General features: G+C 39.1%; 1 protein-coding gene across 2 annotated transcripts in view; it reads right to left on the bottom strand.

Moving 5' to 3' along the window:
• The window catches only part of gabra6b (gamma-aminobutyric acid type A receptor subunit alpha6b), a 51,715-nt gene extending 37,986 nt beyond the window's left edge, over positions 1-13,729 (bottom strand). For both annotated transcript variants that reach the window (XM_015961397.3, XM_054730729.2), the window contains exons 1-7: positions 13,528-13,729; positions 13,236-13,354; positions 12,839-12,906; positions 11,831-12,051; positions 9,932-10,014; positions 9,449-9,592; positions 8,994-9,146 (exon numbers count right to left, since the gene is read on the bottom strand). In XM_015961397.3, coding sequence (XP_015816883.1) covers positions 8,994-9,146; positions 9,449-9,592; positions 9,932-10,014; positions 11,831-12,051; positions 12,839-12,906; positions 13,236-13,354; positions 13,528-13,586 — 847 coding nt within the window. In that variant the 5' untranslated portion in view covers positions 13,587-13,729. The remainder of the gene's footprint in view (positions 1-8,993; positions 9,147-9,448; positions 9,593-9,931; positions 10,015-11,830; positions 12,052-12,838; positions 12,907-13,235; positions 13,355-13,527) is intronic.
• Between the last annotated feature and the right edge of the window lie 3,404 nt (positions 13,730-17,133).

A 17,133-nucleotide genomic window follows, 5' to 3' on the forward strand; every position in this document is an offset into this window, starting at 1 on the left:
AACAAGGTTGATTGATCTGTGCTTGAATTACTGAAATGAAATGAATTATTACATTAAATTATATATATATATATATATATATATATATATATTAGGGTTGTCACGGTAACCGGTATAGCGGTAAACCCTGATAAAAAAGTTGACAATAAAAATAACCGTCCAGTTTTTAAAAAACTATATTATCTCGGTGGGTTTACCGTGGCCGCGGTTTCGGCGCGATGACCCTTACCAGCCACCGTCGCTTCAGCTGAAGTTCCCGCTGCGCGCACACGCACTTTTTAATTTGCAACGGCACCAAAACTTTGAAGCTGAAATAATGGCCGAAGGAGGCGACGGCAGCGCCCAGGACATCCATCAGCCCTCAAAGAAGACTAAATCGGAAGTATGGGCATATTTTGGATTTCTGAAAATTGCTGAGGGACAGTTAATAGAAGACGGCTATCCCGTCTGTAGAACGTGCAGGAAACAAGTGTCTGCAGAAGGCAGCAACACTTCAAATCTCATGGCACATCTGCGTGACCATCACCCACGTCTCTACAGCCAGTGCAAGGTAAGATAACATTAGCATTTTAGCTTAAATGCATGACGCGAGGACTTTTGGCTGAGGGAGAATGCAACGAGTCACTATACAGGTGCTGGCCAGTAAATTAGAATATCATCAAAAGGTTGAAAATATTTCAGTAATTCCATTCAAAACGTGAAACTTGTACATTATATTCATGCAATGCACACAGACCAATGTATTTCCAATGTTCATTACATTTAAATTTGATATTCATAAGTGACAACTAATGAAAACTCCAAATTTGGTATCTCAAAAAATTAGAATATTCTGAAAAGGCTGAATATAGAAGACACCTGCTGCCACTCTAATCAGCTGATTTACTCAAAACACCTGCAAAGGCCTTTAAAAGGTCCCTCAGTCTTGTTTTGAAGGCACCACAATCATGGGGAAGACTTCTGACTTAACAGCTGTCCAAAAGACAATCATTGACACCTTGCACAAGGAGGGCAAGACACAAAAGGTGATTGCTAAAGAAGCTGGCTGTTCGCAGAGCTCTGTGTCCAAGCACATTAACAGACAGGCGAAGGGACGGAAAAAATGTGGTAGAAAAAAGTGTACAAGCTCTAGGGATAACCGCACCCTGCAGAGAATTGTGACGACAAACCCATTCAAAAATGTGGGGGAGATCCACAAAGAGTGGACTGCAGCTGGAGTCAGCGCTTCAAGAACCACCACGAGGAGACTCATGAAAGACATGGGATTCAGGTGTCGCATTCCGTGTGTCAAGCCACTCTTGAACATGAAACAGCACAAGAAGCGTCTCGCCTGGGCCAAGGACAAAAAGGACTGGACTGATGCTGAGTGGTCCAAAGTTATGTTTTCTGATGAAAGCAAGTTCTGCATTTCCTTTGGAAATCAAGGACCCAGAGTCTGGAGGAAGAGCGGAGAAGCACAGAATCCACGTTGCATGAGGTCCAGTGTAAAGTTTCCACCGTCAGTGATGGTGTGGGGTGCCATGTCATCTGCCGGTGTTGGCCCACTCTGTTTCCTGAGGTCCAGGGTCAATGCAGCCGTCTACCAGGAAGTTTTAGAGCACTTCATGCTTCCTGCTGCTGACCAACTTTATGGGGATGCAGACTTCACCTTTCAACAGGACTTGGCACCTGCACACAGTGCCAAAACCACCAGCACCTGGTTCAAGGACCATGGTATCCCTGTCCTTGATTGGCCAGCAAACTCGCCTGACCTTAACCCCATAGAAAATCTATGGGGTATTGTGAAGCGGAGGATGCAATACGCTAGACCCAACAATGCAGAGGAGCTGAAGACGACTATCAGAGCAACCTGGGCTCTCATAACACCTGAGCAGTGCCACAGACTGATCGAGTCCATGCCACGCCGCATTACTGCAGTTATTGAGGCAAAAGGAGCCCCGACTAAGTATTGAGTGCTATACATGCACATTCTTTTCATGTTCATTCTTTTCAGTTGGCCAACATTAGAGAAACAAACATTTTTTTCATTGGCCTTTAGAATATTCTAATTTTCTGAGATACCAGATTTGATGTTTTCATTGGTTGTCAGCTATAAATATCAAAATTAAACGTAATAAACATCGGAAATACATTGGTCTGTGTGCATTGCATGAATATAATGTACAAGTTTCACGTTTTGAATGGAATTACTGAAATATTTTCAACCTTTTGATGATATTCTAATTTACTGGCCAGCACCTGTATACTGCATCCGCAGCGTCCTCTGCCAGCATTTAAACCGTGTCACGGACACCCTGTTGCTGGATGAAGCATCTTATTTGTTGATGATGAAGAGAAATATACAATTAGTTCCTTGTCATGGATTTGTTTACTTATTCAATGCCATTTATACTTGAACATTTGGATTTGATTACATAGTGTATTAGTTATTTTAGTAATTTGTTTAAAGTGGCTATTTATTTTAAATACATATTTTTAAGGTTGACTTGTACAGTGCTCAAGTCAAGTGTGGACTGGAGTTTTAGATTTTCATTTTGATAATGAAGAAAACAAGTATATGAGAAAACAAGTGGTGTTTCTTTGATTTGTTTACATATTGTTTATGTTTTGAATGTTTGGATTTGTATCATTTAAACCTGCACTGACTACTGTAACATGTTCCAGAAAAATAAGCTATTTGTTACTTTACTTGTGAAAAGTTGCACTTTTGCTAAGGCTTTGTGTTATTTTAGGTTTAATAAACACTGTTAAACCTTTTCAGAACTATTTCAGTTTGTGTAGAACAGGACTATCAATGCTTTCTGAACATATGCAACACCGTTTAAAAAATACCGCGATAATACCGAAAACCGTGATAATTTTGGTCACAATAACCGTGAGGTTAAATTTTCATACCGTGACAACCCTAATATATATATATATATATATATATATATATATATATATATATATAGTAATCAGTAATGTTTGATATGACAAGGCAATCATCACCTACACTCAGAGACAAGGTTCATTAGAGAGATAAATTAAAGTTAAGTTAAACTCATGACACATAGATATTTCCTTACCCCAAATCAGAGCATCCGTATCTGAAAGAAGGCATGATGTTCTGACATTCTTGGTAATATCACTTAACATGGCACGTTCCGATTGGACAAGAATTCTTAATATGAGAATATTAAAACAGAGCTCACGAGATGGAGAGTCAGTTCTAGAGAAAGCTACGGAACAGTCGTCCAGAGCGAAACCTCTTTAACCCAGAGCAGTTTTTGACAAGCAAGTCAAAAACCCTGCTAAAAGCTGCCTACTGCTGACACAGCAAACGGCTCCTGCAAAACAAAGCTGATACTGTTCCGACTCCCTAAGAGTCCTTCTACATGGAAACGGTTCCACCTATCTGTTGTGACCCGGAAACACCTCTGGACTGGTGAGTCTGTGTTGCCGTTATTCTACAAACCTCGGTGCCCAGAGGTCATCCGACCTCCCTGACCTTCGGATCCACGAAGAGGGTCTCCAAAGAGAGGGTGAGGTAGACACAGACTGCATCTGATGCCTTTTTGATAAGAACCAACTTCATAGCTTAATGCAAACCAAATTATTTCCTTTTTACACCCAGAATTCAGTTCTTCTAGATACGAAAGTTCTGATAACCTCACATTCACACATAGTCACCATGCATCACATCCCATCCTCCTACATCCATCTATCCACAGTAAGATTAGTTAACTTGTCATGTTTTTTAATTGTTTGGAAAATAAATTCTTACTTTGTATAAACTTGACTCTCTTCTTGAATTAATGCAAAGTGTTGTACAATCCCTGAATAAACAAAGAATTCTAAATCTTCTGGTTAAACATTAAAGACCAATCAGACTGGATTTCCATATTTATGTGGAAATTCACGTTCCATTGGTCAAAGTATAGAGTAGTATATTAAGCTTTAAAAGCACCCAAATACATACAATAATTTCCTCTCTACAACTATGTACTACGCTTCGTGGACATTAAGCTTGTCCTAGGGGTCTAATATCTTGCATATTTTAGTCATGTTCTGCTCTAACACAGAATTGTGTAGTTGAATTGTGAGTTTCTGTCTAAAACCTAAACTGATTCTGATTACTGTTTTAGTTTATGTAAGGCTGTACTCTTGTTTATAAAGTATTTCTACTTTTTACTTTTATGTAATAGCTTTGGGTTGATTTTCCAGCATAACTTGCAAAATCTATTACGCTTGTCAAAAAATTCTGTAAGAGTACAAAAACAAAATTTTTTGGAGACATTTAAATCTATAAATCCAAACAAAAATGTAACCAACAGGAAACAATGTTCCTATGTTTTGCCCTTATTGAGCGCTTAATGTGATGACGTTAACAATGAACAAGCCTTTTAAAGGTCCATTAACAAAGTATATATCTAATTCACTTTCATCAAGCTAAAGCAAGCAGAGAACAAAGGGCCATTGAACATTGCTGCCCATGCTTTTAACAAATGTATGCTTTAGCCGTGCACATTTCATTAGCAGTGCTGGGACTTACTGAGGGGATTTAATGCACCCAATAATATCTCCAAAGCATTTCCATAGCACTTCAGTAGTAAAAGCTAACAACTCTCAAATGCAGCCTCTTCGAACAGTCAACCAATAGCTAATTTATCTGACATATATTGAAAATTTGCAAAAAACGGAACAAAGGCTGATGAAAGAAAGCTTGTCAGTGTAAACCAAGTCAAGCGAATGGCAAGGAAGAGTGTAGAGGGGAAGGAGGGGGGTATGAAGACAGGACAGAAATGAAGTGCTTGGGGCATTTATGTGCTTTTACAGGAAAAAAGTAAGGTACAAATTAGGCCACACTCAATTAAGTCTGTAAGACTTGTGCTCAAGGGACTCTCAGCTGGTGGAGAGGCTGTTGACAAGCCAGAACATGGCACACTACAACTTAATGTGATGTCACTTCTCTTCCCTGCTCCTGTTTTCTGTGCACCATCCAAAATATTAATAGAACCAGCTAACATAATGGCTTTATGGCCCCTGTGACTGTTGAGAGAAATTTAGGAACTCAAAAGCAGGAAACTTTAATGACTTGATACAGGATGAATAGTTTTATTGTCTCATTCCTAATGCAGTTCAGCTCCAGTCATCTAAAACCAGGTGTGGGATTCAAGGCAAGTGGAAGACCATCAGATTGGCTGAATCCATTTTGGAAAATAGAATATGAAAACATTACACTTGGACTGACCCGGGCTTTTCAATAGGCACGTGAAATGGCAGCAAAAGTGTTCCACACATCTGGTCCCGCAATATCATGAAATCACTTGAGAATTGTAAAATCACGCATGATTTTGACAGTTCACGCGATAACAAGCAAGGAGGAAGAAGAAGCAGAAGCGGATATTTTTCTATAGCACCTCTCAAGATTAAAATCACGAGACGCTTCACAACAACAAAAAAACTAACATAAATAACAAAGTACTTATTATATAAATAAATAAAATAAAAAGCTTAAAATATTTATATAAAAAGATTTTTTTAAGTATAATAATAAAGAAAATGGGGGAAATGGAAAGAAGGTCTGTGGTTTATTTTCTGTTCTTTTTACCTCATCTCTGGAGGTGTTACAGGTAATAACATATTTTTTACCAGTTAAGAATCTGGAAATACACACGTGACTTATTTTGAAAGTTGCTAGACATTTACACTGCACCCGTGTTTCACTTCTTGCCTGGCCCGATCTGAACTGCTGAGTTTGATGCGTTCCGAAAGCATAGCAGGTAAAAAATAGACCTGAAGCATGACTTTAGTGGCGCACTATACTACAATTCTGGGATATGACCAAAACACTTTGTGGCCGGTGAAAACACACCCATCGGCTAAAAAGGCAGCTAATGGCTAAACGAGGACATTACAGTGGAAAGCCGTGGCAAAACAGCGCACCATTTATTTTGTTGTCCAATCGGTCTTTTGTGAAATTAAAATGTAACACATACTGTGATGATGCCAAACATTTAATGAACAAAATATAAAATGTTTAATAAATGAATTGATTTATAGTTTTTTTTTTCCATCATATTTTTGTCTTACATCCTCTCTCAGTGGTTTAATGGACAACAATTACTGCAAACAAAACAGCCCAAAAAAATGTATGTGTGACCAAAATTTTCATTTTCACACTAGTTTTCTGCTTGTTTTTCCTAAGAAGTTCAATGTCTGGACAAAAATGATTCAAGACAACAGCGACCATTTTAACTTTTGCTTGCCATTGTCTTAAAATACCCAGCATGGTTTAATTTGCGTCAATCTAGAGATCACGCAAATGACTCCATACTCAATGCTGGGAGAAATGGAAACAGCAGGATGAGTGAAGCTAATGAGTTGCCACAGATATGCTTCTCCATGCGACCTCAGCTCCCATGCTAATGCAGATGACTGGAATCTATTTTCTACAAAGGGTGAGAGCTTGTTGGAGCTCTTGGCTCACTTCACAGGAAAACAGCAGAACTCGGAGCCACAAGAGCCTGCAGAGTAACTCCGCTCAGCTGCAGCTTGTTGAATTTTAACACAAGTAGGGATAGAATTTTGAAAGATAGCATCGCCCATGTACGTTCACACATTTGCTCATCTTCTTTGTCTCTTTTTGTTCCTCTCGTTGCATCCCTGTCCTTTGTTTGGTGTGTCTCGCCCTCTCTGCTCCCGAGGCTAAAGATTGGTGGCAACTGTAGCGTAATGTAATGCGAGCAAGCGGAACCTGTGAGTGCTCAGAAGAGGGCCAAGTAAATATCCTCCTCCTCTCGGCTCAACCATAGCCAAATAAAAAAACAACATTTATTCCAAATTAATTCAGTGGAGGAGGAATCGAGGAAATGTTTAGAGTTTAAAACATATTGCAACAAATGTCTTTTTGTGTTTCCTGGTGAAAGGTAGTGGTTGTTAGTTCAAATGAATCAGAGTGTGAAAGATGAAGGGCCACATGCCTGCATAGGATTTTCATTGATTTATTTATTTTTTGGTCCAAAATGCGTACTTTGTTGAAGTGACAACAAATCTTCCGCCTACCAAAATATGCTCCCACGTACTTTGGGGATGCTTGCAACAACAACTCAACTGTCATCACAAGAAAAACATTTTCTTTGAGCAACGTGCAAGTTGAAGAAACTTATTTTTTGAAGCAGAAAATTTAAAACAGTAAATAAAAAAAAGAACATTTGGTCATTCTTGCAAGAAGAAAACCAATATCCGTTCTTATGCAACTGCTCAGACAAACAGTTCCCCGTTTTTATTTTATTTTTTCCTATTTACAGCAAATGGGCTAAAATGACTTTCCGTGTATGAAAAGAGCATGCTGTAATGACTTTCCATCATTATTAAGCACAATAACAATCTAAGAATAGAAGAGTAGAAACCCCACTGCCAAATACGTATGGTGATTGGAGATCGCAGATACACAACCAGATGTGTGTAAATGCTGACACTAATGTAGGCAACTTTAGGAATATCCTGCTATTCTATTCTAAACAGTAGTTAATTGTTTGAAACCATTTCAGTTTATTCATTTAAAAGAGACATTTTTTTTTTTTACAAAACATGATTTTTGAATTCTTTTCTGGTGCCATGTGGGTCTCTACTGCCTCTTTAAACAGTGAATGCGGGAAAAAAGTCCATCCATTTGTTTTCTGTCAGTGTTTGACTTTAGAAATTACGTGCCTAAAACAAGCTGTTTCATAGAGTCCCCATTTGTGACGTCACAAAAGGGAAAACTAGCATAGAGCCAGTTCTCATGTGCAAGAAAGAGCAGCAGCGGGAGGAACAGTGGCTGTGCTCTGAGCTCCTCCCAGGTATTAATGTTTCTAAACGTATAGCAGTCTGAGCAGGGAGGAGTGGGCGTGGCCAGCTTCAACTTGCTTTCTAAAGGAGCAGTTTCACTGAGAAACCATTTTTTACCTATATATTTTAATGATCAGTCACTTTGAGATTAAACATGAAAATAGTATTCTACCCGTTTCCTGCATTAGCTTCTGAAATAGACAGGAAAACACTTGTCTGACAGATCTACGTCACACTGTCACTTAACATTCATGGACTCACCCATCTTGGCTCATGACGGGGAAGGCTGTTGTTGATTTAGCATCAAGGAAAGAGTAGAGAGAGACTCGGCTAGTAGAAGCTAACCATTAGCATTAGCAACTCCACAGCACAGCTGAACTCCTCCAAGCATGTGCTATTTGTGGGGACAAAACATCAACATTACAAATAAAATTGAGTCAGTGAAAGAGTCGCCTTCATGTCACCCAATCAGAGGCAAGATGTCCAAATATCAGGAAATTACTCCATATTCTGCTGTCTAAAGCTACTTTCTCCACCGGCTGACTTCTATGTCCTCAAACAGGTGCATCAGACAACAATTTACAAGGCATTCCTTCCTATTAGAGATGAATAAAGTTGAACTTCAAAGTGACAGAACCCTGAAATGGCTCATTCTGGAACATACTGAAAATGTCAAGAATAGAACTGCTGAAAGCAGTTCACGTGAGAGGGATTTTGTGAGAACTCTATGAATGTGTTTTGTATCGACAATAGAACTATTATGATTTAGCAAAAAGGACATATGTCCCCTTTAGTTTCCCAAAAGTTGAGTTTTAATTAAGAGTAACCTTTGCAATTTTTCTTGTAGATGGACACATAGACTTTTTACTCTTAAACATTTTTGAACTAATAAAAATGTGAGGATTTACACCACAAGAACTGCTGCTTCAGTGACACTGAATTGCTCAGCAATACAGCTTTATGCAAAGTGAGCACACTCATGCTAGAAGAAAAAAAAATCTGGATTTGAACTAAATTCATAAGACAAAACTCTCATTCATTTGCAAGACCATTTGTCTATTTTTATTTTGCCAAATTAAACTAAACTCGCATTGAATTTTCCAAATAGTTTAACTTAGTATTTTACTTCCCCCTTGTGTTTTTAATGCATGCTGCGTTTAACGAAGTTCAAAACTTACCAAAAACAGTCCGAGCTGGAACAGATTCTTTATTAATCCAGAAGGAAACTTGTGCCAGGATGACGGTCATTATGCAGGGAATATAGGTTTGAATCAGGAAGAACCCCATTTTCCTCTGGAGGTGAAAGTGAACAGTCATGATGACATATTCACCTGCAAGAATTAGCAACAACAACTTATATTAAAAAAATAAATCACATTAAAGCATAAAAAACCTCTTTCAATAGTCACAATCCATCTTTTTGAAGTGCATTACCCTAAGCGTTTGCTGATTTGAACTAGATTTGTTTTCTATCACAGTGTTATTACTTAGATATTCCCATGGAAACATCAGAAAGACATGTCAGGCTGATTTAGTTCACAGTCATTAAGCAGTGGCTGCAAACATCTTTATTTCTTATGCGTCTAACGCTGTTTTTAACCCACCTTTTGAGCCTGTTTATGAGAAAACTCACCTGTGTTTGACTTTAGTCTCTCACTTGAAACGGTCTGGCCAATAAGATCATACTGCAACAAACTGGATGACTCCTGTGGCACCTCGACAGAAGACAGAGGTCCTTTCTTCCACGTATAAACAATCTCACTGATGGGGTAAGCATCTAAACAGAAACAGTACAAGTTTAGAAAATATGTTCAGTTAAAAAATGTAATCAATTTAAATGACAAAGGAGCCTGTTTTCATAGCATGTTTATTCTAAAACACTCAGATTCACACTTGCTTTAAAAAAAACGATAAAATCCTTCTATAAATAACCCCGCATGGTGAATGATGGGCATGTTTATTTCCAGTTTCCACATATACAGTATTTGATGTTTCAAAATGAAATCTTTGAAGACATCTTGTCAGATGGTCAGTTACTCTGTGACAGAGTGATCATTTGAGAGCGACACCATCTGTCAAACCAATGAGCCGTAAGAAATAAAAAAAATACACTCACAACTCCCAAACTTGAGTGGGCAGGCATGGCCATCCATTGGGAAGTTCATCAGCCGCATGGGACACTCGGCATTTATAGTTAATCTATCAGAATAAAGAAGAGATTCAATTAGCTTTTGATTCATATTTGATGGCTGCAGATTTCTGTGGTATCCAGAAGTTAACTCGCTCAAATAAAAAATGTGTTTGAGGATAAATACAGATGGGGAAACACTTCAGGAGATACAGATGATAATAAATAATAAATAATAAACAAATGAAGTCAAATTTAACAAGCAACATGAGGTAAATTTCTTTGTTTTAGAAGCACAGATGAACATTTAAAGGTGTCGTTCACTTCTTTAATCAAAACATTTGTGGTGGTCTCTAGTGGGACTGAATGCCTTGTAAGTCGCTCTTAGGGGAAATATACCAGTGCACCATTTCCAGGAACTAGTAGCGATCATCGTCACAGCTGGAGTTATGACGGAGGTTTTGGAGTCTTATTTCCTGATATGTGGACATCTTGCTTCAGATTGGATAACAGCAAAACGACTCTACCACTGACTTGCAACGCTGATGTTTTTTCTCCACAAATAACACAAACCTGGAGGAGTTCTGCCATATGGTAGAGTTGCTAATCCTAACAGTTTGCTTATAATAGTTGAGACATTTTATGCTGTTTCCCGGATGCTAAACCAACAACAGCCTTCCCAGTCTTGAGCAAAAATGGGTGAGTGTGACATAGATCTGTCAAGAATTTCAAATCCGAGAGTTTCATCGTCTTTTTTCTATCAGAAGCTAATGCAGGAGAAACGTGTTGGAGAATATTTACATGTTCAGCGTGCATGAAAAATGTATATAGTCAGAAATAATGATTAAAAAATGGGTTTTCAGTATTCCACACCTTTAAATAAGTCAGAAGATCCTGGCTTTTCCATCTTATCATGATGCCAATGCTGCATTTTCTGCCAAACTAATGTTTTCCAAATATTCATCCCAAAAAATGTGCCAACAAAACCTCATTATGTTTCTACAGATAAGGAAAGTAAAACGTTACTGAGAAAACTAAAAGAAAGTCTCCCGCACTGCAGGTCCCGTTTAAAAGTCCTCCCACTGTCATTCAACCTCACAGTCCCACCTCTAGGTTTAGGATTTCATCATCTATTTTACTAAAACCATCTGATTTATTTCTGAATATTTCTGGAAATGACACTTATTTAAACATAGGTGTGTTAGGACTAACACAGACGTCTTACATAGTTTGGATCCTCGCTGTAATCACTTATGGTTTACAAAATGAAGACAGGCACGCTGCTGCTAAGTAGGTCAGAACTTTGAGGAAATTTCGCCGGCACAACGATGGAAGAGAGCGAGATATCTCAAATGATTTAATAATTCAACGCTCACGGAGGGAAATCATGGGATGAAGAGTTTGAGTTATAGTTTAGGTATAGGATGAATGTTTCCAAAACAAGATCATAGTTCATTACATTATCTTTATTTTAATAAAAGTACTGGCTAACATCTAGCATCACTCAAGGTCTTAAAGTTGGTTTTCTTTGCTCCCACTGATTGTTTTCATTTTTTTTATTTAAATTTGAAGCTATGGAGTGAAAGTAAAAAAGGAGAGTTGCTAAAAATATTCAAAAACTGTGGATCTTTGCCATCTCTAGGACTTTTTTCCTCCTCAAATCATCCTGCATATCAGCTTTTGGAAGCAAGTTGTTTGTTTTCATTTGAATTGCTTTCAAAGGCGGTTTTCTGTATCAGATGGCACATATTTAGTTTTTTTTTTCTATTGGAAAGGTGCTCTTCATGGCTTTTAATGTCTGTGCTTATTCATTTCAAATCTCGTTCCAGGGCTGTGCTCTATCTGGGTTTTTGGCTGAGTTGGGATCTCGCCGTCCAGCATGGTTACCTCATGGTGTAGAGGATAGTTCCGTTCTGCATGATGCGGAACAGCTTGTTGGGGGTGGTCATGTTGTGAGAGATCGACCTTTTGCCATTCCGAAAGAAAGTGTCGGGCGTCCAAATCTTGCTGACCATCAGGTTGTTTAGCCGCAGAATCTCGATCGGACCCTCGAATTTTAGCCGCTCGTCGATCCAGGTCTGACGAAAGAACACGTCCATCGTGTATTCCTAGACAGGGTTAGAGTTTGTGTTAACGATGCGTTTACCAATGCTAATGCATTTCCCGCGTCTGCTATCCTGTGCCATTATTATCTGGTGCCCCAGAGAGAATGACAGATGGGTTTATGAGCCACGGTTTTGATGAAACCAGCTTGATATAGCACTGGCAGCCTGATGAGTTGTTTTCTCACTCTGTACTTTTTCTTATTCTTCTTCTTTTTTTTTTTTTGCACTTTTATTTTGGCTACTGTAAAATTATTTTCAGTGTCTGGAAAGCTGAAAAGTTAGGAGACATTTCCTGTTTTCTGACTTTTTCTGCGTTTGGCAAACAACAGATTAAAATTGGTCATTAATTTAATTTGTAAAGTCAAAATAAAGTCTGACTCTTCATCAAACAGATGACCTCGGTCCTCTTAACAGCTGCTTACAGGCTTCACAACACAATCGCCGCCAGCATATTAGTGGTTTTAGAGGCTGTTGGATATCTAAAGCAGAGCGCAGCACAAAAGACATACATCAGTCAACCTATCCCACGGCAGGACAAGCCAGCCTATCCTGTCCCAACATCAGCCTCTCTCTCTCTAGTGGAAGGGGGGATTGTCAACCAGATTAAAACCCTAAGCTGCACTAATGACATCCAGCCTAAATGCTGGAATAATGGAAGCTGTGTTAAGACTATATGCCTGGAGTTACTGTAAAAACTCCACATTTGTTCACACAGTAGACTTAGTTCAGCTTTATAAGTAGTGAAAAACGTGGAAGTGAATGAAATCTAGAATTTGAGCTTCTTACGCACCATCTCGACGTCTGACACGGGCCCAAAGCTGGTGACAAAGATGTCAGTTTTGACCTCTGTGACAGGACCTACAGCAGATGAATGAATAAATGCATGGCTTTCAGAATAGCAACTTTGGGTTTTAACATGTAATGCCATTTAATATAAATTGTAATGAAAGCTGAATAAATAAATCCAGTTAATTTTGCTTAGAAATACAATACACACGTGATTATGAGTCATTAGCAGAGAGTTTTGTTAGGATGATCTGTGTATTTAACAAGAAAAATCGAAATACACACACACACACACACACACACATGGAGTGAAACTTTATCTTCTCAGGGGAGAAATGTAAAACCATTCATTATGAGAGGATGTCAGCTAAATCACACACAGGGTTGACTCGTTATCATACCTCCAAATCCAGGTCGCAGCCTGTTGTCATAGCCATCCAGTAATCTATCCAATATACGCGTGATGTTATCCAAATAGATGCTGGTCTCACTGTGCTCATTTCCCCAAACGCTTCCCACACTGGAACCACATGAACAAACCCCCGCCAGTCGGATTTATCATCAGTTATTTGTCCGTTTCTTTTCAGGAGCTACAAACATGTAGGAATTGCTTATTTTCCTGATGCGCATTCTGCTGTCTTGCCGCGCGTAAAAGTCAGAGAACACGCAGAGAAAGAGTTGCCATGTACTCACCCAAACACCAGGAAGCAGGTTAAAAGGAAAGCCATGCTTCGCAAACCTCCGATCGGCATGTTGCATTATGTTAGGAGCATGGTTCTGCTGCGGTTCGACTCTTCCCGTCTAGTAAAAAAAAAAAATAAAAAAAATGAAAGAAAGCCCGTGCGAGGAAATCGCGCCAGTCCAGCACGACTTGACTTTCCCTCTCGTGCGTTTGCGCCCGCCTCAGCCCGAGTCGCTCAGCTGGAAAAGCCTAAAGAGTTTTGAAGAGAGTGAAAAGGAGAGAGGAGGAGGAGGATGTAGGGGAGAGACTTTAACATTTGGCTGAACAAAGCTTCTTTAGAAGGAATATACTTGAATATTTTGCGAGTGTTTGTGTGCTTGAGTGTTTTTTTGTTTGTTTGTTTTTGTTTCTGGATCAGAAAGGGTGGAGAAAGTGGAGCTTTAGAGAGAAAAGAGAAGCCTCATAATGTACAAAATAGTATTTTATTTGGTTTGCTTTTGCAGCCTTGGCCACCTGTGCACGTGCCTTTGCACCAATTGGTCTGGTCAGAAAAAGAAGAAGCCGTAACTGAATTTTGCTGCTAAAGATGAAACGTGATTCATGCAGTGGTGGTTGAGTGGAGTGGGTGGTAGGTACATTTAGTGCACCACCAAACTCTGTAGCCTAAGAAGGGGACATCCCACAGTGTCACACTGAGAGAATAACAGGAAACAATAACACAGTTGGACAAATGACACTAGAGCACTACAGGTGCACTCATCTCAAAGCAGAACAACCAGACAAAGCAAAAACACCTTTAAAATGTCAATGGAGGGAGGGAGGGACTAATAACTCTAAAGGTGCAATTTGTAAAGCCATCCTGTGGTCAAATGTGGTTACTGCCGTCTATTTTTTAGGCAAAAAATAAACAAATACTCTCACTCCCGTTTTGTGAATTTCATGGTTGTTGCCAGGTACGGATCGGAGCCGGAAGATTCTAGATGACAAAGACGAGTCATACACAGTAAGTTGATAAGTAGATAAATACATTATGGTAATAGGGCTTTGACATGAAAGGAAATGTGTTTGTTTGCCATCTTGCTGTTATAGTTCTGAACGACTCAAAAGGAAGTAAAAGGCCACATTTGACTCAGTAGTCACTTCACACATACATTTCACTGTAATATTGCGTTTTTGGTAATTGAAAAAGTAACTTGAGATATTTTGAGAGCCGACTGTTTGCTTCTAATTCACCGTTAGTATTGTTAGCACAATGTTGCTGTTTCTCCCAATATTAGAATAAAACAAAGGGGTACAACATAGGGGTACAATTAACTTCATGGTCGCTCTTGTTTACTGGCTTCAGTTCTTTAATAGACTAGAGCTTTTTGCTGGCCGGTGTTGAATTATAAAGGTTGGTGCTGGAGCATTAGCTCGCCGAAGACACGGCAACCTCTCGGACTCGCAGATTGTCAACAGTTACTACGTCGTTGTTACTTTAGGTTTTTTTTTTTAATGGAGAAAACTGATAACCCCCCAGCCATTTGATTCAGTAAAACCTTCTTTTTAACACGATTGAGACATTGGACTGTTAAACTTGTGATTATTTCACAGAAGAATTCTTACAAATAGCACCTTTGATATTTCTGTTTTATTTGCAGTAAAACACAAAACATTTGAGGGTACTGCATGTACCATGTGAGAGTGATGACTATTGTGTCATCAGTAAACATTAAGGAAAAATATCATTAACGACACTTTCAGTACACAGACGGTTAACCTAAAGAGGAAAACTATATCTCAGAGCAAGTGTTTTACATCTCTATCGATCAATGAGCTCAAGCACGTTTTTTTTTCACCAGTGCATTACTTTTTCATTACAAGTGCTATCATAGTCAAATTATCAATAATTCATGTCTGAGAGAGAAATACAAGATTCTCTTCTGACAGCTTGAAAATGTGAAAACCGATTGCACAACAAAAAGCCTCCCGATGGTCTTGTTCATCTGGAAACACAAGTTATGTAATAATCATCTCTAAATATGAGTTTAATCATCATGCAAACAGTGGGTCACAATCAGATCAGTCAGGTAGCTCTTTGAGAAGATTATCCAGCGGTTAATGTATTTGGCTATTATGAGAGGTTGTTTCAGCTTTAGTTTGCAATGTTTCACGTGCACTTTTCAGTTTGGGTTGGCGTACTTGTTGGATTTTAATTCAGACAATGTAAAAGTAGATACAGGATGCAAAAAAATGGAGCATAGCTACGTCTAAATATGAAATTTGCAGATGTGTGAGTGGGCCAAAAAGAAAGTTTCAGCCGGTAAAACTGCAGGGAAATCAACTATTTATAAAAACCCCACTGCAAACATTTTTAGATTGACCAAGTGTCTCAGCCTTTTTTAACAAATGGCAGAACGATAAGGACAGTTTGAAAACTTTTCTTTTGTTCTGATGGAGGTGATGAGACCTAAAATGATTATGAGAAAAGACACCATACCAGCCTAAACTTACGGATTCCCGTTCAACATTTTGCAATTATAAAAATGTGATAAGAAGTAATTGTTTATTTTTGGGATCCCCAGTAGCATTAATAGGTCGCACACAAGAAAATCTGGTAATTTGTTACTCTATTCTCACTGTGAAAAATAATACTAACAACAAGACCTTTTGTAAAAATCACACCACATTTGTAATTCTCACACATATCCCTAATCACCAGAGTCAGAATCAGAAGAGTTTTATTGCCATATGCGTGAAAATCACAACATTAGGAAATTCATGCGGTACTTGGTGCAAGAAAAATAAATTAGAAGCAAAATTTGAATTAAGAAATAAACACATTCATCCATCCATTTTCTTTAGCCTCACAGGGTCGCGGGGGGCTGGTGCCTATCTCCAGCTGTAGAAAAACACAACCATGATTATATAGGGAGACAGTAATTAGAGAAGTAGCTACTTTATACAAGTCAGTGTAGGTACTGGTCAGAGCATGTCAGTTCAGGTGCGAACACAACACCGGGTCATGTGACTGTAACAAAGTAGCTGGAGTGGGCTGTTCTACGATTGACATTAATGAGTCCGACTGCAGAGGGGAATAAACTGTTTTTGTGGCAAGATGTTCTGATCCAAATGGATCGAAGCCTCCTGCCAGATGGCAGTGAGCCAAAGAGGCCGTGTCCAGGGTGACACGGATCAGCTGTGATCCGATCTGCGTGTCTCAGTGTCCTGTAGGTGTACAGGTCCTGTGTGGAGGGGAGTTTGCAGCCAATGACCTTCTCAGCCGATTGCATGACACGCTGCAGCCTTTAATGTTCCTGATGGTGGCCCCTGCATACCACTCTTGCCTCTGAGCCCTGTCTATGGGTCATAGTCAGAATATATCTTTACATAAATACGAAAGCTTCTTTTGTGTATTCTTACTGCGTGTTTCTTCTTATTACATTATTAGGTTCATTCTTTCAACACGAGAAAGGTAGTTTTAGCTTAATGCTGACATTCTTGAACGCTCATGTGGTCTTCTTCAGAGCTAGATGCTAGGGGTGACATCACTTTCTTCTCCATTTAGCCGGTGGACGGTGTCGCACTCTGCTGCCAGCAGAGGATGGTGAGGACACATGCAGCAAAGGGCGGTGTTG

This window comes from Nothobranchius furzeri, chromosome 10 (assembly GCF_043380555.1).
Source record: "Nothobranchius furzeri strain GRZ-AD chromosome 10, NfurGRZ-RIMD1, whole genome shotgun sequence".
Taxonomy (NCBI): Eukaryota; Metazoa; Chordata; class Actinopteri; order Cyprinodontiformes; family Nothobranchiidae; genus Nothobranchius; species Nothobranchius furzeri.